Raw genomic sequence first — 23,933 nt, 5'->3', positions numbered from 1 at the left:
CCCATTCCTGGATTAAGCAATGTGTTTTTTTCCTGCCTGGTGAAAGATGACCTTACTTCGATGACAAATCCTTAGTGTAGTTGACTGACATATTGTCAATACAGCATTCTTGCGCATGTTACATGTTGAATTGGTGAGGCAAACAACGGGAAAACTCACTGACATGAGTCTCTCATCCAATATGTTTATCTTGAATTGAAAAGCAGGAGCTAATGACATTGCACTTTGATTGTTTGTCAAGGAAATTAAGTTTGTTTTCTGAACTCTAGTTGCTTTTACTCTATAAATCCTAGGCTTTATAACAGAGGATTTGCATATTTTTGTTGGGGAGGATGCTAGATTATATATTTTAACGAAACAGTTTTTCGGAAGACTGCTTGTAATCCTATTATAGCCAAATACTCATTTTAGCAGTATGATTGTAATTTCCACCTTGCATCACTCTTTCTTGTGATCTGCAGCAAAAGATTACTAAGAAAAAAATAACATGAATTTCATACATTTGGTTGTGTTCTCCAGGGGTGATTTCTGCTGTGTATGTTGTTCTTTAATAAAGTAGATGCGTCACTGCATGTACACCCAGAGGAACTCAAACAGTCTTTAAACAGTCATTTCAAGAACAAAATAAGCTATGCTACATAAGTCCCATCACAGACATCAATCCTGTGGCCTCGGCGGAGCACAGTCGCTAACAGCACGCCTGCTACATGTTTAACCACGAATGTAGGGTGGACCTATTCTGTGCTTGTTAACCTAGATTTAAAGCCCCCTCAACATGGCAGCTAAGATGATGAAGGCCCATATTATCGGACCTGACGTGGAGAAAGTTGCCTCACCACCATCTCCCCCTTTATGTTGTCCTTGAAGTGACAGTTGTGATTCCCCAGTAGAGCATACTCTTCCTTTACCGCAATGACTACTACCGTGATTAAATAATGAGAGAAATTCCGCCTGGCAGCTTTTACCTTTTTGTTATTTCTCCCCCTCCTATGATAAATAATTTAATGTAAAGAGGTCAATGCAATACATCTCTGTCACGTCTGTCATAAAGACAGGTTATGAGAGTGCCTGTCATCCCTTTTCACCCGGTGGATTTGTAATTTAAATTTGACACGTTTCTATTGGTTTTGTTCTCTGGCATGTTCATTTTGTAGGAACGCTGATGTATATATGGTCATTTTCATACGGTAGCTTTCATACAGTGACTTTTTACTGGCACGAGAGATGTCCCTGCTTCTCTTAATGTTACCACATCAGTCCATTGTGTATGGTTCAGTCTATTTGTTTTTCTCATTCAATTTCACCTGTCAGTCCCAAGGGAAGGGATGTCATTTACAGTCAAGGAGAGATGAATTTGAGAGAAGCAATTGATCATTTCTCAGCTTTGACACCCAGGATAATATTAGAGTTGCTGTGATCTACACTGAAACCGGTGTGTCAACTGAGCTGGTTGCGTTCCAACTGGCAAAAATCTATATTTTAGATGGCACCTTCCAATAGGCCCTTAACTGGTGATTTACCTCATTAAAACATGGTGAGGTATGAGTTTTTATCACCAAACCCTGATAGAGGATGATTAGGGATAATTGAAGGCAATCAGAAGCCTTTGAACGTCTGCTAACCTCTGAGTTCCTGAGGAGACCTTTTCGTTAAGAAACACTTAGATGTAGAGAAAAGGTCTGCCTGTTTTGATTGGCCAGAGAAATGCCTGTGTACTTACTGAGGTAGGCTAATGAGAGCGAGATGATTTACTAAAACTGACCTAAAGGCTTTGATGCTTAAGTTCATCAGCAGAAGGTCCTGAAGGGAATATCCTGCCTTCATTAATGACGGACCTTTCAAATCACAACCAAATCAAACTTTATTTGTCACATGCGCCGAATACAACGTGAAGACCTTACCGTGAAATGCTTACTTACAAGCCCTTAACCAACAAAGCAGTTCAAGAAAGAGTTAAGAAAATATTTACCAAATAAACTAAAGTAAAAAATGATAAAAAGTAACACAATAAAATTACAATAACAAGACTACATACAGGTCGTACCGGTATCGAGTCAATGTGCAGGTTAGTCAAGGTAATTTGTACATGTCGGTAGGGGTGCAGTGACTATGCATAGATAATAAACAGCGTAGCAGCAGTGTAAAATATGAATGGGGGGGTCAATGTAAATAGTCCGGTGGCCATTTGATTAATTGTTCCGCAGTCTTATGGCTTGGGGGTAGAAGCTTTTTAAGGAGCGTCTAGGTCCTAGACTTGGCACTCCGGTATAGCTTGTCGTGCGGTAGCAGAAAACACAGTCTATGACTTGGGTGACTGGGGTCTTTGACAGTTTTTTGGGCTTTCCTCTGACACAGCCTAGTATATATGTCCTGGATGGAAGGAAGCTTGGCCCCAGTGATGTACAGGACCATACGCACTACTCTCTGTAGCGTGTTATGGTCGGATGCCGAGCATTTTCAATATCAGGCGGTGATGCAACCAGTGCTCTTGATGGTGCAGCTGACCTCCCTATAGGCTTTCTCATCGTTGTCGGTGATCAGACCTAACACTTTTGTGTCATCAGAAAACTTAATGATGGTGTTGGAGTCGTGGGTGAACAGGGACTACAGGAGGGGACTGAGCACACACACCTGAGGGGCCCCAGTGTTGAGTATCAGCATGGCATACGTGTTGTTGCCTACCTTTACCACCTGGGACCCGTCAGGAAGTCCAGGATCCAGTTGCAGAGGGAGGTGTTTAGTCCCAGGGTCCTTAGCTTAGCGAAGAGCTTTATGGGCACTATGGTGTTGAACGCTGAGCTGTAGTCAATGAACAGCATTCTCACATAGATGTTCCTTTTGTCCAGGTGGGAAAGGGCAATGTAGAGTGCGATTGAGATTGCGTCATCTGTGGATCTGTTGGGGCGGTATGCGAATTGGAGTGGGTCTATGGTATCCAGGAGGATGCTGTTGATGTGAGTCATGACCAGCCTTTCAAAGCACTTCACGGCTACCGACGTGGCATGTTACCTTAGGCAGGTTACCTTTGCTTCCTTGGGCACCACCGGGAATATGGTGGTCTGCTTGAAACATGTCGGTATTATAGACTCGGTCAGGGAGAGGTTGAAAATGTCAGTGAAGACACTTGCCAGTTGGTCAGCGCATGCTTTGAGTACACGTCCTGATAATCCATCTGGCCCCGCTGCTTTGTGAATGTTGACCTGTTTAAAGGTCTTGCTCACATCGGCTACCAGTCACTCCTGGGCTACAATCACCTATCCGGACCCGTTTGACTGCCAACGCGGAGCCCCACCGGGCCTTCACAACTGGACTACCGACGTTATCTGCCCGAGGGAGTTATCCAGCTGGCTCCTCCGTCGCGACATTACCTGAACGCTCATCTGCGGCCCGCTATTCATTAGCTGTTTTATCGGCTGCTATCTGACTAGATCTATCGGACAATTTTTTTATTTTTATTCTTGGGCCTCTATAATTATATCTATTTTTTATGCGAATTGGATTGATCCCCTCTACCACACGAAACCCCACTAATCCTACCGACGGAAATGCACGAGGTGGCTAAAAACAGACCTCCATCCTATGCTAGCTTGCTACCGATGGCCCGGCTAGCTGTCTGAATCGCCGTGACCCCAACCAACCTCACTACTCACTGGACCCTTTTGATTACTCGACTAAGCATGCCTCTCCTTAATGTCAATATGCCTTGTCCATTGCTGTTCTGGTTAGTGTTTATTGGCTTATTTCATTGTAGAGCCTCTAGTCCTGCTCACTATACCTTATCCAACCTATTAGTTCCACCACCCACACATGCGATGACATCTCCTGGTTTCAATGATGTTTCTAGAGACAATATCTCTCTCATCATCACTCAATACCTAGGTTTACCTCCACTGTATTCACATCCTACCATACCTTTGTCTGTACATTATACCTTGAAGCTATTTCATCGCCCCCAGAAACCACCTTTTACTCTCTGTTCCAGATGTTCTATACGACCAATTCTCATTGCTTTTAGTCATACCCTTATCCTACTCCTTCTCTTTTCCTCTGGTGATGTAGAGGTGAATCCAGGCCCTGCAGTGCCTAGCTCCACTCCTATTCCCCAGGCGCTCTCTTTTGATGACTTCTGTAACCGTAATAGCCTTGGTTTCATGCATGTTAACATTAGAAGCCTCCTCCCTAAGTTTGTTTTATTCGCTGCTTTAGCACACTCTGCCAACCCGGATGTTCTAGCTGTGTCTGAAGACCACCAAAAATTCTGACATTTTCATCCCTAACTACAACATTTTCAGACAAGATAGAACTGCCAAAGGGGGCGGTGTTACAATCTACTGCAAAGATAGCCTGCAGAGTTATGTCCTACTATCCAGGTCTGTACCCAAACAATTTGAACTTCTACTTTTAAAAATTCACCTCTCTAAAAACAAGTCTGTCACTGTTGCCGCCTGCTGTAGACCACCCTCTGCACCCAGCTGTGCTCTGGGGTACCATATGTGAACTGATTGCCCCCCATCTATCTTTAGAGCTCGTGCTGCTAGGTGACCTGAACTGGAACATGCTTAACACCCCAGCCATCCTACAATCTAAGCTTGATGCCCTCAATCTCACACAAATTATCAATGAACCTACCAGGTACCTCCCCAAAGCCGTAAACACGTGCACCCTCATAGATATCATCCTAACCAACTTGCCCTCTAAATACACCTCTGCTGTCTTCAACCAAGATCTCAGCGATCACTGCCTCATTGCCTGCATCAGTAATGGGTCAGCATTCAAACGACCTCCACTCATCACTGTCAAACGCTCTCTGAAACACTTCAGCGAGCAGGCCTTTCTAATCGACCTGGCCGGGGTATCCTGGAAGGATATTGATCTCATCCCGTCAGTAGGGGATGCCTGGTTATTTTTAAAAAATGCCTTCCTAACCATCTTACATTTCTTGAATGGGGCATGCTTATTTAGAACCAGGAACAGATATAGCCCTTGGTTCACCCCAGACCTGATTGCCCTTAACCAACACAAAAACATCCTATGGCGTTCTGCATTAGTATCGAACAGCCCCAGTGATATGCAGCTTTTCAGGGAAGCTAAAAGGCAATATACACAGGCAGTTAGAAAAGCCAAGGCTAGCTTTTTCAAGCAGAAATTTGCTTCCTGAAACACTAACTCAAAAAAGTTATGGGACACTGTAAAGTCCATGGAGAATAAGAACACCTCCTCCCAGCTGCACACTGCACTGAAGATAGGAAACACCACTGATATATCCACTATAATTGAGAATTTCAATAAGCATTTTTCTACGGCTGGCCATGCTTTCCACCTGGCTACCCCTACCCCGGTCAACAGCACTGTACCCCCCACAGCAACTCGCCCAAGCTTTCCCCATTTCTCCTTCTCCCAAATCCAGTCTACTGATGTTCTGAAAGAGTTGCAAAATCTGGACCCTACAAATCAGCCAGGCTAGACAATCTGGACCCTTTCTTTCTAAAATTTTCTGCCGAAATTATTGCCACCCCTATTACTAGCCGGTTCAACCTCTCTTTCGTGTCGTCTGAGATTCCCAAAGATTGGAAAGCAGCTGCGGTCATCCCCCTCTTCAAAGGGGGGGACACTCAAACTGCTACAGACCCAAACTGCTACAGACCTATATTTATCCTACCCTGCTTTCTAAGGTCTTCGAAAGCCAAGTCAACAAACAGATTACCGACCATTTCGAATCTCACCATACCCTCTCTGCTAGGCAATCTGGTTTCAGAGCTGGTCATGGGTGCACCTCAGCCACGCTCAAGGTCCTAAACGATATCTTAACCGCCATCGATAAGAAACATTACTGTGCAGCCGTGTTCATTGATCTGGCCAAGGATTTCGACTCTGTCAATCACCACATCCTCATCGGCAGACTCGACAGCCTTGGTTTCTCAAATGATTGCCTCGCCTGGTTCACCAACTACTTCTCTGATAGAGTTCAGTGTGTCAAATTGGAGGGTCTGTTGTCCGGACCTCTGGCAGTCTCTATGGGGGTGCCACAGGGTTCAATTCTTGTACTGACTCTCTTCTCTGTATACATCAATGATGTCGCTCTTGCTGCTGGTGAGTCTCTGATCCACCTCTACGCAGACGACACCATTCTGTATACTTCTGGCCCTTCTTTAGACACTGTGTTAACAACCCTCCAGGCAAGCTTCAATGCCATGGAACTCTTCTTCTGTGTCCTCCAATTGCTCTTAAATACAGGTAAAACTAAATGCATGCTCTTCAACCGATCGCTGCCTGCACCTGCCTGCCTGTCCAACATCACTACTCTGGACGGCCCTGACTGCGTGGACAACTACAAATACCTAGGTGTCTGGTTAGACTGTAAACTCTCCTTCCAGACCCACATCAAACATCTCCAATACAAAGTTAAATCTAGAATTGGCTTCCTATTTCGCAACAAAGCATCCTTCACTCATTCTGCCAAACATACCCTTGTAAAACTGACCATCCTACCAATCCTCGACTTCAGCGATGTCATTTACAAAATAGCCTCCAATACCCTACTCAACAAATTAGATGGTCTATCACAGTGCCATCCATTTTGTCACCAAAGCCCCATATTACTACCCACCATTGCGACCTGTATGCTCTCGTTGGCTGGCCCTCGCTTCATACTCGTCGCCAAACCCACTGGCTCCATGTCATCTACAAGACCCTGCTAGGTAAAGTCCCCCCTTATCTCAGCTCGCTGGTCACCATAGCATCACCCAACTGTAGCACGTGCTCCAGCAGGTATATCTCTCTGGTGACTCCCAAAACCAATTCTTTCTTTGGCCGCCTCTCCTTCCAGTTCTCTGCTGCTAATGACTGGAACGAACTAAAAAAATCTCTGAAACTGGAAACACTTATCTCCCTCACTAGCTTTAAGTACCAGCTGTCAGAGCAGCTCACAGATTACTGCACCTGTACATAGCCCATCTATAATTTAGCCCAAACAACTACCTTTCCCTACTGTATTTAATTTATTTTATTTTATTTATTTATTTATTTAGCTCCTTTGCACCCCATTATTTTTATTTCTACTTTGCACATTCTTCCACTGCAAATCTACCATTCCAGTGTTTTACTTGCTAGATTGTATTTACATTGCCACCATGGCCTTTTTTTGCCTTTACCTCCCTTATCTCACCTCATTTGCTCACATCGTATATAGACTTGTTTCTACTGTATTATTGACTGTATGTTTGTTTTACTCCATGTGTAACTCTGTGTTGTTGTATGTGTTGAACTGCTTTGCTTTATCTTGGCCAGGTCGCAATTGTAAATGAGAACTTGTTCTCAACTTGCCTACCTGGTTAAATAAAGCTGAAATAAATAAAAAATAAAATACAGAGAGCGTTATTTTAATTTTATTTTTATATTTATTCAACTAGGCAAGTCAGTTAAAGAGCAAATTCTTATTTTCAATGACAGCCTAGGAACAGTGGGTTAACTGCCTGTTCAGGGGCAGAATGACAGATTTGTACCTTGTCAGCTCGGGGATTTGAACTTGCAACCTTTCGGTTACTAGTCTAACACTCTAAGCACTAGGCTACCCTGTTGCCCCAGTTGTCCAGACCAGCTGATGCTCTCGTGCAAGCGAGCATAAAAGGCATTTAGCAACTATAATGGAGCCAGAGAAGAGGGCAGACGTTTTACGTGTCCCCAATCGTTTTTTTCTTTTTTAATTTATTTGCATTTTTTTGTAACTCTTTTTAAAAACGTATTTTGTACATAATCTTGCCGCTACTGTCTCTTATGACCGAAAATAACTTCTGGACATCAGAACTGCGATTACTCACCACAGACTGGCATAATCCTTTTTTTCCTTTAACGAGTCTGAAGAGCAGGACGTGAATGATATACTGCTTTCTCGGGACAGGCCCAGATCCCTGTGATTTGCGTGAAGAGGAGGCAGACAAAAAGGGGCCAAAGGGCGGGTTGCCTTCTGAGAACTCGTAGGCGATCGAATAAACCCCCACTTCCTTCCATTCTGCTAGCAAACGTGCACACTTTGGAGAATAAAATAGATGACCTACGGGGAAGATTAAACTACCAACGGGACATTCAAAACTGTAATATCTTTTGCTTCACGGAGTCGTGGCTGAAAGATGACACGATCAACATACAGCTGGCTGGTTATACGCTGTACAGGCAGGATAGAACAGCATGTTAAATGTGCAACCAGAGGGGAATAAAACACCTTTACTCCACACACAGAAATGTATACAATGCTCTCCCTCGCCTTCCATTTGGCAAATCTGACCATAATTGTATCCTCCTGATTCCTGCTTACAAGAAATAACTAAAGCAGGAAGTACCAGTGATTTAGATCAATAAAAAAGTGGTCAGATGAAGCAGATGCTAAGCTACAGCGACTGTTTTGCTAACACAGACTGGAATATGTTCCAGGATTCCTCCGATGGCATTGAGGAGTACACCACATCAGTCATTGACTTCATCAATAATTGCATCGATGACGTCGTCCCCACAGTGACCGTACGTACATACCCCAGCCAGAAGCCATGGATTACAGGTAACATCCGCACTTAGCTGAAGGGTAGAGCTGCTGCTTTCAAGGAGCGGTACTCTAACCCGTAAGCTTATAAGAAATCCTGCTCTGTCCTCCGACGAACCATCAAACAGGCAAAGCTTCAATACAGGACTAAGATCGAATTGTACTACACCGGCTCTGATGCTCGTCGGATGTGGCAGGGCTTTGAAACCATTACAGACTACAAAGGGAAGCACAGCCGAGAGCTGCCCAGTGACACGTGCCTACTAGACGAGCTAAACTACTTCTATGCTCGCTTCGAGGCAAATAACACTGAAACATGCATGAGAGCACCAGCTGTTCCGGAAGACTGTGTAATCACGCTCTCCGCAGCCGATGTTGGTAAGACCTTTACCTTATAAGGTTGGTGGTATTTTTTTAACTTAACTATAATAAACACACAGAAATACGACATTCACAAGTCCGCAGGACCAGATGGATTACCACGTACACTGTACAGAACCCCAGCCTAAAACCCCAAACAGCAAGCAATGCAGGTATAGAAGCACGGTGGCTAGGAAAACTCCCTAGAAAGGCCAAAACCTAGGAAGAAACCTAGAGAGGAACCAGGCTATGTGGGGTGGCCAGTCCTCTTCTGGCTGTGCCGGGTGGAGATTATAACAGAACATGGCCAAGATGTTCAAATGTTCATAAATGACCAGCATGGTCGAATAATAATAAGGCAGAACAGTTGAAACTGGAGCAGCAGCACAGTCAGGTGGAAGTTGAAACTGGAGCAGCAGCATGGCCAGGTGGACTGGGGACAGCAAGGAGTCATCATGTCAGGTAGTCCTGGGGCATGGTCCTAGGGCTCAGGTCAGTTGAAACTGGAACAGCAGCATGGCCAGGTGGACTGGGGACAGCAAGGAGTCATCATGTCAGGTAGTCCTGGAGCTCAGGTCCTAGGGCTCAGGTCCTCCGAGAGAGAGAAAGAAAGAGAGAAGGAGAGAATTAGAGAACGCACACTTAGATTCACACAGGACACCGAATAGGACAGGAGAAGTACTCCAGATATAACAAACTGACCCCAGCCCCCGACACATAAACTACTGCAGCATAAATACTGGAGGCTGAGACAGGAGGGGTCAGGAGACACTGTGGCCCCATCCGAGGTCACCCCCGGACAGGGCCAAACAGGAAGGATATAACCCCACCCACTTTGCCAAAGCACAGCCCCCACACCACTAGAGGGATATCTTCAACGACCAACTTACCATCCTGAGACAAGGCTGAGTATAGCCCACAAAGATCTCCGCCACGGCACAACCCAAGGGGGGCGCCAACCCAGACAGGATGACCACAACAGTGAATCAACCCACTCAGGTGACGCACCCCCACCCAGGGACGGCATGAGAGAGCCCCAGTAAGCCAGTGACCCAGCCCCCGTAATAGGGTTAGAGGCAGAGAATCCCAGTGGAAAGAGGGGAACCGGCCAGGCAGAGACAGCAAGGGCGGTTCGTTGCTCCAGAGCCTTTCCGTTCACCTTCCCACTCCTGGGCCAGACTACACTCAATCATATGACCCACTGAGGAGATGAGTCTTCAGTAAAGACTTAAAGGTTGAGACCGAGTTTGCGTCTCTGACATGGGTAGGCAGACCGTTCCATAAAAATGGAGCTCTATAGGAGAAAGCCCTGCCTCCAGCTGTTTGCTTAGAAATTCTAGGGACAATTAGGAGGCCTGCGTCTTGTGACCGTAGCGTACGTGTAGGTATGTACGGCAGGACCAAATCAGAGAGATAGGTAGGAGCAAGCCCATGTAATGCTTTGTAGGTTAGCAGTAAAACCTTGAAATCAGCCCTTGCTTTGACAGGAAGCCAGTGTAGAGAGGCTAGCACTGGAGTAATATGATCAAATTTTTTGGTTCTAGTCAGGATTCTAGCAGCCGTATTTAGCACTAACTGAAGTTTATTTAGTGCTTTATCCGGGTAGCCGGAAAATAGAGCATTGCAGTAGTCTAACCTAGAAGTGACAAAAGCATGGATTAATTTTTCTGCATCATTTTTGGACAGAAAGTTTCTGATTTACATTGTTACATTGCACAACCTTCAATGTTATGTCATAATTCCGTAAAATTCTGGCAAATTAGTTCGCAAAGAGCCAGGCGGCCCAAACTGTTGCATATACCCTGACTCTGCGTGCAATGAACGCAAGAGGTGACACAATTTCACCTGGTTAATATTGCCTGCTAACCTGGATTTCTTTTAGCTAAATATGCAGGTTTAAAAATATACACTTGTGTATTGATTTTAAGAAAGGCATTGATGTTTATGTTTAAGTACACATTGGAGCAACGACAGTCATTGATTGATTGTTTTTTATAAGATAAGTTTAATGCTAGCTAGCAACTTACCTTGGCTTACTGCATTCGCGTAATAGGCAGGCTCCTCGTGGAGTGCAATGTAATCAGGTGGTTAGAGCGTTGGACTAGTTAACTGTAAGGTTGCAAGATTGGATCCCCCGAGCTGACAAGGTAAAACTCTGTCGTTCTGCCCCCGAGCGAGGCATTTAACCCACTGTTCTTAGGCCGTCATTGAAAATAAGAATGTGTTCTTAACTGGCTTGCCTAGTTAAAAGAGGTGTATTAAAAAAATGTAAACAAATCGGCACCCAAAAATACCGATTCCCGATTGTAGTGGAAACTTGAAATCGGCCCTAATTAATCGGCCATTCCGATTAATCGGTCAACCTCTAGTGCGAACGGCCCAGTACATCACTGGGGCCAAGCTCCCTGCCATCCAGGACTTTTATACCAGGCGTGTAATAGGAAGTCCCTAAAAATTGTCAAAGACTCCAGCCACCCTAGTCATAGACTGTTCTCTCTGCTACCGCACGGCAAACAGTACCAGAGCGCCAAGTGTAGGTCCAAGAGGCTTCTAAACAGCTTCTACCCCCAAGCATTAAGATTCATGAACACCTAATCAAATGGCTACCCAGCCTATTTGCATTGTCCCCCCTTAGACACCACTGCTACTCTCTGTTGTTATCATCTATGCATAGTCACTTTAATAACTCTACCCACATGTACATATTGCCTCAACTAACCAGTGCCCCCACACATTGACTCTGTATATATATATTTTTTAACTGCATTGATGGTTAGGGGCTCTTAAGTAAGCATTTCACTGTAAGGTACAACAGGTATACCTGTTGTATTCGGCACATGTGACTAATACAATTAGATTTTATTTGATTTGAAATTGAAGTGCAGGGTTCAAAGAAATACAGTTTAACCCTTATTTACTAGAAAACAGTTCTCTAACCTTTCATTTGAGCTCCATGGTCATCCAAGAATTTGAATCTTAATGTGGAGCTTGAGCAGTACCTGTCATTCATCACCATTGGCCTTTTTTACCATGCAATTGCATCATTTATTTCAGAATCTGACTTGATAGTTTGAGTAAAAAATGATATTCTTGATTACTGACTATAGGTTATGAGGAAAAAAGGCATTTGTTTTCAATTCAGTACACTGTACTTGAGTTGTACATACATTTCCCCCAAAGTGGAAGCCAGAATGAGAACATCATTTTTGGAATGCCTACTTCTTCTTGCTGATTTTCAGGGGGTTTCAGGGAGCATACTTGCTGATGCAAATCTGAAAATGTTGCCTTCCTGATCAAATGTGATAATGCAGTAGGCCGGCAGAGATGAGGAAAGTGTTTCCGGCTGGGAGGTGGCACTTGCCAACTCTGGAGCAGCTGCTATCGGCCCTGACATTTTAGTGCCTGCTGTCCATTAGTGGCACATGGCTTGCCCACAGCACTGAACCTAGTGAGCCTAGCGCCCACCACCAGTTTGTTAGCATGCTTATGTCAGGAGACTGTCAGTGCTTCTCCAGACAGGACTGTTGTGGCCTATGGGACCTCAGACATTGCTTTTAGACCAATCTGTCTTTTTGAAATTATAGTTATTGTCCTTTTGGGTATGCATGGAAAAACTGTCATTTTTTAATGTCTAATATACTGTATGAAAATGTCACATTTTCAATGTTTGTCTGATGTGAGTTTGTGCCTCACAATTTGTAAACCAGGGCCACATTCGGTTTCCAGGAAACTGGAGAAAACTTATGTAAACTGAAAAAGTACTACTTGAACTAGTAGGAACACGTACATTTGTTCTCAAAACTGATGACAACCTTTCTGTATGTGTTATCTAGGTGTGGAAGCGCTCTGGAGCCTGGTTCTACAAGTTCATGCCCAAGTATGTGTACCCTGGGAAGGAGGGGCCGAGTGGTGCTCCTCTGGGACTGCGAGGAGCCAATGGAGGAGGGCAGAAGATAGCCAGGAGTTCCACTGTCAGCCTCACCTACACATGGGCACACAGCAAAGGTCAGTCAGTCACTCCCCATGTCCTCTGTAATGCAGTTATTCCTTATTTGGAATAGTTTAAAATAAAAAAATTTAAAAAATAAAAAATAAAGTGTATAGTTAGTATGCCAAAAGTTCCCGGATGTCGTACTAAATTCCCCAAAATACAAAGTATACAAGCAGTGGACACCAAGACATCAGTAGCTTTATAATTGAACACATTTATGAAGATTTTACACTATTGTGGAGAGATGTACTGCTTGGATTCTTTACCTACGATAGAAATAAGCTGAAACAATTTTATGTACTTAATTTCATTATTCTTTTGGCCAAATTTCATATTCACAAATGTAAATTTACAAACAAAACACCACATTTTCTTAACTTACAAACATTTATTGAACTATATTTTAAGACAAGTAAATACTCTGCTAACAAAAAAAGTTGTTAGAATTATATGTGTATGTATGTCCCTTAAGGTCCTTATGTAATGTGATATTGTACCCCCTAGCCCAATTGTCCTTTGTATATTATTTATATATACTTGTGTTCCCACATGTACATCCTGTATTGATTTGTTGTTAATAAAATAAATATAAATAAGCAAAAAAAACAACAAAAAAAAAACGTTTAAAATGGGTACATTTGGTGTCCTGTTGCGGCTTCTTTTGAGACATGCTTGAACTAAAAAAAAACATCAGTTCTTTAAGACAGAAATTCATCATGATTTCAGTTTGTTTTTGTAAAGTTACAAAACAGTGACATAGAGATGACCTTAGATTTTAGAATACTCTTTAAGTCCATGTTTGATTAGGATGAAGCTTCACTGGGCGTATCCGAAAACTCATACTATTAGTAGGCTTTTTGGGTAGTAAAGAAAATAGTATAATAGTATGTGAAATTGTTACAAATTAGTACATTAAATGCCAGCATGTCATATTTATTTAAGTTTTCATTTAGCATAAATTCGCTGCAAACTATTGAGGAAAATAATAGTATTTTCCTGCACACGTGTTTGACAAAAGCTGATAATTGGATCAAGGGGATGGGCTGTGCTTTAATGAACGAATGGTGTGGAACAACCAAATTGCACTTAAGATAACGCCTTCTTTGCATGGATTAGCTTAGTATGTTGTTTTGTTGCTTACATACATTTTTACTGAATAGTATGTTCTAAATAGTGTTTAGTATGGTTAGTACATAGTATACATCGAGTGTACAAAACAGTGCTCTTTCCATGACACACTGACGAGCTGAATCCAGCTGAAAGCTATGATCCCTTATTGATGTAATTTGTTAAATCCACTTCAATCAGTGTCGATAAAGTAGAGGAGACAGGTTAAAGAAGTATTTTTAAGCCTTGAAACAATTGAGACATGGATTGTGTATGTGTGCCATTCTTATGTTCCAGACACACCAGTTTGAGTGTGTCAAGAACTGCAATGCTGCTGGGTTTCCCTTGCGTATCAAGAATGGTTCACCACCCAATGGACATCCAGCCAACTCCTCATTTTGTTGTTTTACTCTCACAGTTTTAGAGAAGCAAGGTTAAGAAATGTTTGTTATGACATGTGTGTGCTGCTTCAGGTCCAATATCTCCTCCCTACAAGGGAAGGTGAATCCAGATCTTTGTTGCCATTTATCTTCAGTTGTCAAATCTGATAACATGACAATGGTAACAGGGAGATGCATCATCATCACTGTCTATTGTTTCTGTGGCGCTACAGTATAACACATGATATATATTATCTGCAGTTGTGCTTTGGATGCACCTTACAATCACTATAGCGTTTTAATTAAAAGGTGGACACTGTTACTCTCACAGCTTTATAACCAACCAGGTCAAAAGTATCATCGCCTTAGAATGCAAGTCTCCCTTTCTAAAGGCCTTATCTATGTTCTCTATGGTGTTTCTCAGGGCCAAGATCCTCATCTCTGATGTTGAATGGCTAGCTGGGGGCCTCTGAGCTCCATTATGCCACATATTTGCTATGAGTCACCTGTGGGATGAACAAACAGCCTTTGATGCAAGGCCACAGATGTGTTTCTGACTGTCCTCCTAAGCTATTCTAAAAGTGTTTGTCGCTGCATTTTCCTCAATAGATATGTGAGCGTCTCCTCTGTTTATTCTCTATCACAAGGCCATAACTGAAGCCTTGTATTTATTGAATCCTGAGCGAAAAACATCTGTCTGAGCTTAGCGTATATCACCCTGAGTTTGGTAAGCAGTTAGTGCCATTTTAGATTTAGATTTCAACATTCTGTAAGCCTGAAGTGCAACATATGTTTTTATTTGGCATTAATATGTCTGGTGCCTGCTTTCTGACTTTGAATTCATGTTCTCAAACCTTTGCATACATGTATGTTAATTGGCCCCAAATTGAAAGTGAGGTGATGCCCCTCAGACCACCTCTTAAACTGCATCATATGTATGACCGTATCTTGAAAGAGAAAGAAAACCCACTGCATTATTGCCAAGACTGGTCCATTAATAAAGATAAAATTGATGTCAAATACTACCTGAAATATCAAGCAGCTGGTTGCAAATTGCTTAACCCTTTTAAAAAGAGCGAGCACAAAATAACGATTTATGCTAAATAAATTGGGTGTAACATGGTAAAACCCAACGATCTGTTATTCTTGATTCAATGAAGTAGTTCAGTGTGTGTGTGTTATGCACGTTGTGCGTGTGTGCTGCATAGCACACTCCCTGTACCTTGTGTGTTTGTGCATATCCTGTATAGTTCAATACACATGAATCAAATCAAATCAAATCAAATCAACATTTTATTTGTCACATACACATGGTTAGCAGATGTTAATGCGAGTGTAGCGAAATGCTTGTGCTTCTAGTTCCGACAATGCAGTAATAACAAGCAAGTAATCTAACTAACAATTCCAAAAAAAACTACTGTCTTATACACAGTGTAAGGGGATAAAGAATATGTACATAAGGATATATGAATGAGTGATGGTACAGAGCAGCATAGGCAAGATACAGTAGATGATATCGAGTACAGTATATACATATGAGATAAGTATGTAAACCAAGTGGCATAGTTAAAGTGGCTAGTGATACATGTATTACATAAGGATGCAGTCGATGATATAGAGTACAGTATCAACGTATGCATATGAGATGAACAATGTAGGGTAAGTAACATTATATAAGGTAGCATTGTTTAAAGTGGCTAGTGATATATTTACATCATTTCCCATCAATTGGGAAAAAGTGGCTGGAGTAGAGTCAGTGTCATTGACAGTGTGTTGGCAGTAGCCACTCAATGTTAGTGGTGGCTGTTTAACAGTCTGATGGCCTTGAGATAGAAGCTGTTTTTCAGTCTCTCGGTCCCAGCTTTGATGCACCTGTACTGACCTCGCCTTCTGGATGACAGCGGGGTGAACAGGCAGTGGCTCGGGTGGTTGATGTCCTTGATGATCTTTATGGCCTTCCTGTAGCATCGGGTGGTGTAGGTGTCCTGGAGGGCAGGTAGTTTGCCCCCGGTGATGCGTTGTGCAGACCTCACTACCCTCTGGAGAGCCTTACGGTTGAGGGCGGTGCAGTTGCCATACCAGGCGGTGATACAGCCCGCCAGGATGCTCTCGATTGTGCATCTGTAGAAGTTTGTGAGTGCTTTTGGTGACAAGCCGAATTTCTTCAGCCTCCTGAGGTTGAAGAGGCGCTGCTGCGCCTTCCTCACGATGCTGTCTGTGTGAGTGGACCAATTCAGTTTGTCTGTGATGTGTATGCCGAGGAACTTAAAACTTGCTACCCTCTCCACTACTGTTCCATCGATGTGGATGGGGGTGTTCCCTCTGCTGTTTCCTGAAGTCCACAATCATCTCCTTAGTTTTGTTGACGTTGAGTGTGAGGTTATTTTCCTGACACCACACTCCGAGGGCCCTCACCTCCTCCCTGTAGGCCGTCTCGTCGTTGTTGGTAATCAAGCCTACCACTGTTGTGTCGTCCGCAAACTTGATGATTGAGTTGGAGGCGTGCATGGCCACGCAGTCGTGGGTGAACAGGGAGTACAGGAGGGGGCTCAGAACGCACCCTTGTGGGGCCCCAGTGTTGAGGATCAGCGGGGAGGAGATGTTGTTGCCTACCCTCACCACCTGGGGGCGGCCCGTCAGGAAGTCCAGTACCCAGTTGCACAGGGCGGGGTCGAGACCCAGGGTCTCGAGCTTGATGACGAGCTTGGAGGGTACTATGGTGTTGAATGCCGAGCTGAATTTTGTGTGTGTGTGTGTGTGTGTGTGTGTGTGTGTGTGTGTGTGTGTGTGTGTGTGTGTGTGTGTGTGTGTGTGTGTGTGTGTGTGTGTGTATTTTTATGTATACTGTAGGTCACTACACATCTACCTGTCAGGGTGTGGACCTGTGGGATTTTTAAGGGGATTTCTATAAAGTCTCCCTTCATGGGGCTGAGAAAAAAAAACATGTTTTAAAGCTACTTTCCTACTATTCTACACATTTGTCCATGGGGCGGAGAGAACATTTTACCGTTTTAAAGATAGTTCCCTGCAATTTTACACATTTTGCCATAGCTTATGCTGTGTTATTATGCTATCTGAGTGACTCAAACATAACAAAATCATTGAGGGCCCCATGCCAAGACATTTTGGGAATTTTAGATTCTCTGACTGTCTTTTATATTGTTGATTGTTAGTTCTGAATTATGATCTTATTTAAACATACAGTATATATAGTTCTGTTATCTTTTCAACATACTTTATATATGTTTTTTGTTGTTTTACGTTTACACTGCCAAAAATTATAATCATATATTTTTAAAATACATTTCTTGGAGTGGCAGCAACGATTTAGCACCAGCGGCTTGCCACTGCTAAATGAATATAGGGGAAACACTGAAATATGATCATTACAATATGAATCATACACCCAGTACATTAATATTTGAGACTGTATTAACATACTGTCTACTGTTATTTCACATTACAGACAAACTAGGTTACCAAACAGTCATATTTTCATCAGCACTTCAGAAGACACTGCACACGCACACATTACATAGCATTACACATTTCACATTACATCATATAGCATGAGCTATGGGCTTGTCACGTTTGGGCCCGCTTCACCTGTGCTTTCCAATAGTCCAGGCTGAGTCATGGTCAGCCATTGTGGTCCCAGCAAAAAGCACGGGTGCGATCAGATGGTGCAGGCAGTTTCGGCTGTGACCTGTGTGCACCGTGGCCAACCGCCTCGGTGCAGGTGAGCAGATACAGAGCTGCAGAGGCAGGGGAGGGCTCATCACGAAACAATTTGGACACAGACTCCAGAAGGTGTAAAAGCTGATCTGAGTATAGTTTTTAGGAGCTAAGAAAGCACGCAGAGTAACACCACACTGTGTCAGTGGAAGGTACAAGGGGACTCTGCAGGGGTGTAGTACTGTAAGTGCAACATTTTTGTATCGCAAAATAATTGTGCAAAGAGCAAAAACAAATTGTTTTTTAAAAATGATTTAATACAAAAAACACAAGGAAGGGGTAACATTAAAGTATTAGAACATGAAGGACAAACAATACAGCATCAAGAGCAAAAAATGACTAGAAACTTCATTCTGGCAGCATGATTTGATTTGAGTGATTGGAGTGAAGCATCTTACTCTTATGAACTATAAAGCCACAAATAAGATTTTTGAACCACATGTATTTTTTGGGTTGGGATTGATGGGCTTTTGTGATTCAGTCTTCCCACATCCATAGTGGTGATTTCCATGCATTTACCTCTATAGGCTACTTATCTAGTGCATCTATAACACACAAATGGAATTCTGAACCAATTCCTGCCTTGTTTTGTGAGCGGGCATGCACTGATATCGCTCCCTACCTCTCTTCCTAGTCATGAAGGGCTCTCATCAGGGAAGTGTGAGATTGAGCAATGAGAGCACTGGTCTGGCCTCAGTCCTATTTCCAGCTTTAGGTGGAGCCTTGTGGCTGTTGCACAGCATGGAGAGACACTGGGCTCTAAAGATAGGGAGATGATTCACTGTGTAATGACTGGCTCGGCTCATTAAAATATCCACCAGTTTAGAACACTTAGAATATAGAGGATTCTGTGTTTGGATGACGGGTTTGTTTTACTTACGATGCTTTGTGTGGGTGGATGCTTCAACCATTTTTTTGTTTGTTTGTGAGTCGTGTGTGTGTTCATGTATTAATCAACCTTTTCTTTTACGAGGCACAAAACCAGTCATTTTATTATTCATTGACCTGTGTTGTTTCAAATCGGCCATAGATAAAGATATTGTGCTTGACCTCGCCCCACCTATCTAGATGAATGGTGTGAGTCCCAAATGTCACCCTCTTCCCTATATAGTGCACTTTATAGGAAATAGAGTGCCATTTGAGATACAGCCTTATTGTCTGGGGCTACATTTCGGTTGGCTCCGACTATCTATCAGCTCTTCCTCCATGGTGAAATGCCCCAAGATCATTTGAATTCATTTCCCTGGGTTAATCAGAGATCATTTATGTAAATTACCAAAATGGGTTTCATTAGTGTGCCTGAAATTCTGTATTTGGCTGTGCTAACCGAGTAAAGATCATAATATCCCGCTATTGATGAATTTATAGAAGGCAATGGGTGGTTATTTTAGGATGGAGGGATGCTGGGTTGACATGGAGGGAGAGGGAGGGTTGCTCTGTCTCGGGATAATATCTTTTGGATCTCCATTCAGTCAAAGGTTGAAATGGGAAATGCCCTCTTCTCTGTTGAGGGAGATTTACCACCACAAACCGATGCTGCCACTAAAGCTGCACTCAACGAGCTGTATAGGGCCATAAGCAAACAAGAAAATACAAATGCACATCCAGAGCCAGCGTTCCTAGTGTCTGGTGACTTTTTTTTACCAGCATGTCACCTGTGCAACTAAAAGCAAAAAAACACTTCATCACCTTTACTCCACACACCGAAACTCATACAAATCTCTCCCTCGCCCTCCATTTGGCAAATCTGACCAAATCAAACTATCCTCCTGCTTACAAGCAAAATCTCAAAGAGGAAGCACCAGTAACACGCTCAATATGGAAGTAGTCCTATGAAGCAGATGCTAAGCTACAGGACTGTTTCGCTAGCACAGACTGGAATATGTTCTGGGATTCATCCGATAACAATGAGGAGTTTACCACATCAGTCAGCGGCTTCATTAATAAGTGCATCGACGACGTCATTCACGTCGTGACCGTACATACATATCACAACTGAACTAAAGGCTAGAGCTGCTGCTTTCAAGGAGCGGGACACTAATCCAGACGCTTATAATAAATCCCATTATGACCTCCAATTAGCCATCAAACTGTCAATACAGGACTAAAACATTGGCCCCCAAAAAATGTGTTGTCTGGTAAAAAATCTGAGTGGCTGGTAGATATTTTTTTTAATCTACCTTCCACTGTGGCTGGTTGACCAACAAGTTAGTTTCAGGCCCGGAACAGGACCCTGAACAGCTTCTACCCCCAGGCCATAAGACTGCTAAATAGTTAGTCCGGGTAGCTATTGGTTAACTATTTAACTATCTGCATTGACCCTTTTTGCAACTCTTTTGACTCATCACATAGCCACTGCTATGTCACTTTAGGGATAAAGTGCCTAGTCGCTTTATCCCTACTTATATGTAAATATCTACATCAATTTCCTCGTTCCCCTGCACATTGACTCGGTACTGGTACCCCGTGTATATAGCCAGGTTATCCGTTACTCATTGTGTCAGTATTTCACTGTTAGTCTACTTCTGTTGTTTACGAAGCATGTGACAAATACATTTAGATTTGATCTTGATTCAGGTCTTTTTAATCAAGTGGACCTGTCCCACATCCATTCTCCTTTTACCATACATCTGTTCTGTTTTAACAGTGATTTTAAATGACAAAACTGTACAATCTCCTTGGCTTTGTCTATAGCTTTAAAAGTAAGGAAGGTTCTAGGTCAATGGCTTTGTACACCATTGCTCAGAAGAATTCTATAACCCTGCTACTGCATGTCATCATGACTATCAATTAAATGTGCTTTCATTGACTTGGGTGACAATCTCCCCATTTCCCACTAACAGGATGAATCTCTCGTACTAAGTGATGTGCCTGAATACTAAGTGCTCCATTTGGCAACTAAAAAGGAGGCATTTCAATCTGTAATTCAGGATAAACGCTGCATAAATTCACACTGTGTGTTTTCCTACTCCGACACCCATTTAAACATCACGCTTTGAAGATGATGATAAATATTGAAAAAACGCCAATGAACATTCCTTGCCCGTGAGTTGTGCTTAAAACGAGCTGTTCAGAGGTATGAGTCATATTCGAAGTGGACAAGATCAATTGAAATTAGAGATCTCGCTCTTGCTCTCTCTCTCTTTGGAGACCCCAGGTTTCTGCATGATAAGTGGTAGAGATAGCCAGCCTGCCGGTGATGCTACCAATCATTCAACAGGGCCTTCCAAATTGGCTCACAGAGACAGGGAGAAATAAGAAAACTTGACAGAACAACCACGCTTTTAACGCAGACGCCATCTGTGGCGTAGGCTCGAGACGGTGACTCTTAAAAATGTTTATTTGGCCAAATGTCTTCCGAGGTAGATTTTATTTTTATGAAGGAGAGGGTAACACCACTTTCCTAGTCAGACCTCAACGTGAGCCATGCGCTTTATTGTGTTTGTTCAAATGAAGTGCTAAAATGGCTGCCGTGTGCATTCCCACAGTACTGCAGGTGCAATACACATACTGTACTACTGGATGAAGACTTAACACTATACCATATAGTGTCATTAGATCTTATGAAATATGCCTCTCAGTTTTGTCATCACTGTCATGGAAAATAACTGAATGTCAGTGTATAGGTCTTGAAAGCATTTTTTCAAAAGAACGGTCAGCAACGTGCCAGATTAGTTGTAATGCTGACAAATTATGTTGAAGTACATCACATATAACAACACATTTCTCTGCACCTCTCCGGTGTGTGTGACAATACATATTTTTGTCTATTTTTTTTATACTAGCAAACAACCTACACAAATAGTGCTGTTCAATCTGTTAGTTAGAGCGACATGTTAAATCTTGACCTCTATCTAAGAAGCCTGTCATTTGTATTTTTGTCGCCATCTACTCCATCAAGCAAATTTATTTATAAAGCCCTTCTTACATCAGCTGATGTCACAAAATGCTGTACAGAAACCCAGCCTAAAACCCCAAACAATGCAGGTGTAGAAGCACGGTGGCTAGGAAAAACTCCCTAGAACCAGGCTATAAGGGGTGGCCAGTCCTCTTCTGACTGTGCCGGGTGGAGAATGTAACAGAACATGGCCACACAGTCATGAACACCTCAGTCTCCACACAGTCATGAACACCTCAGTCATGCCTCACTCACATTCTTGCCCTTCGCTGTGTGACTGAGTCACACAAACACATTGTACTCACTGAGACCGCTGACTGCATTACCCAACCACACTAGCTATGACATTTATTTTATTTTTTAACCTCTATTAACTAGGTAAGTCAGTTGAGAACAAATTCTTATTTTCAATGACGGCCTACGAACAGTGGGTTAACTGCCTTGTTCACGGGCAGAACGACAGATGTTTCCCTTGTCAGCTCGGGGATTTGATTTTGCAACCTTTCGGTTACTAGTCCAACACTCTAACCACTAGGCTACCTGCCGCCCCACATCTGAATCGGGAAGTCAAATAATTGAAACCAGAGTGTCTCCTCCAGTGAAGCCATTACTCTTCATTTGGTTAGTTTGCCACCGCTGTTGATTGGTTGTTTAATGAGATGGGAGGAACATTATGCCAACAGCAACAAGCATGTAGAGAGCGAGCAAAATGCCACTGGTTTCCCTTTTTTCATTGTATTTTTTTAAGGAGACTGGATTTTCACTCGTATTTTTCAAATTTTATAGGGATAGATAGTTGTGTGGGTGAGGGGTGTAGGTTGAATGAGCCATATAGGTAAGAGCAGTGGGATTAGTTTGCACGCTAACCTGTACTCAAGATGTGCTGCAGGCAGCATTACCCACTAGACCAGCCAGAGACTCTCCTTATTTCCTTTTAGCTTATTGCTGTGCAGCTCTGTGTTTTTAGGTGAATGATGTTTACCTCTGCACCCCAGATGTTTGTTGGCACAATAAGGGTGGAGAAAAGTACAGAGTCAATCACTTGGCAACTCCTCTGGATGTAGTTTTGGAGTTGAGTGCCTTGCTCAAGGGCACAATGGAAGGAAATTGCACATATGCTGCACATTACGATGGTATCCTCAGAGAATTGCTGTCGAGCAGCAAGATGTACTGGAAATAAAAACCTAAATATAGGTCTTCCCATAAAATGGCTGAAATATGCCTTTTAGATCTGGCTGTCTGTAATCCTCTAGAACACTAGAAAACTTGGATTCAAAAGGTCCTTGAGGCTTAGGCTGTATAAAGTGGTGTCATGTTTTGCATAGCACAATCTGAAGTTGAGAACTTTACTTATTCCACTCCAATTGTAACTTTTTTCCCCACTTGATCCACGCAGTCGTTTTGGTTTGGGGAAAGTTGAAAAGCCAAAACACGCACTCATATTCACCTCTATAGCTGCCTGCCTGCGGGGCTGACACAGTTTGGGCTGGTGCGGGAGGGATTCGCGTGAGTCAGCAATGACATAGAAGTCGCTGCTCCCTTGGCCGTATTCATTCGACCAGATTGAAGAGCCGGGTGGTATTTCACAGGGAGCATGAGAAAGGATTTATTGTGTGTGTGTGTGTGTGTGTGTGTGTGTGTGTGTGTGTGTGTGTGTGTGTACAATATGACAGTGTGGGTTTGTGGCTGCACCTGTGTATATGCAAGTCAATATGAATGTGTGAATGTGTGTGTATAAATGAAGGAGACTGTTTCTTTGGAGAGAGAGCGAGAGAGAGAAGGGGTGGTGTATAGCACACACTCAGTCCTTGCACTGCCAGCCTCCCTGCCTGATTGAAACCACGGCAGATGGGCTGCGAAAAATTGGAAGGCAGACCCGCACCGGTCTTCCCGTATTTTTTTATTTCTCTCTCACCTTTATAAAAAATT

At 43.0% G+C, this 23,933-nt stretch overlaps 1 protein-coding gene across 2 annotated transcripts in view; it reads left to right on the top strand.

Annotated features, from left to right (window-relative positions):
• doc2b (double C2-like domains, beta) overlaps positions 1 to 23,933 on the top strand; it is a 295,785-nt gene that overhangs the window by 34,685 nt on the left and 237,167 nt on the right. For both annotated transcript variants that reach the window (XM_042309299.1, XM_024393613.2), the window contains exon 6: positions 12,727 to 12,898. In XM_042309299.1, the coding sequence (XP_042165233.1) occupies positions 12,727 to 12,898 (172 nt within the window). The remainder of the gene's footprint in view (positions 1 to 12,726; positions 12,899 to 23,933) is intronic.

Source organism: Oncorhynchus tshawytscha, linkage group LG30, assembly GCF_018296145.1.
Source record: "Oncorhynchus tshawytscha isolate Ot180627B linkage group LG30, Otsh_v2.0, whole genome shotgun sequence".
NCBI classification, from domain to species: domain Eukaryota; kingdom Metazoa; phylum Chordata; class Actinopteri; order Salmoniformes; family Salmonidae; genus Oncorhynchus; species Oncorhynchus tshawytscha.
The sequence above is the reverse complement of the archived record's forward strand: the minus strand, read 5'-3'. Positions and strand labels throughout refer to the sequence as shown.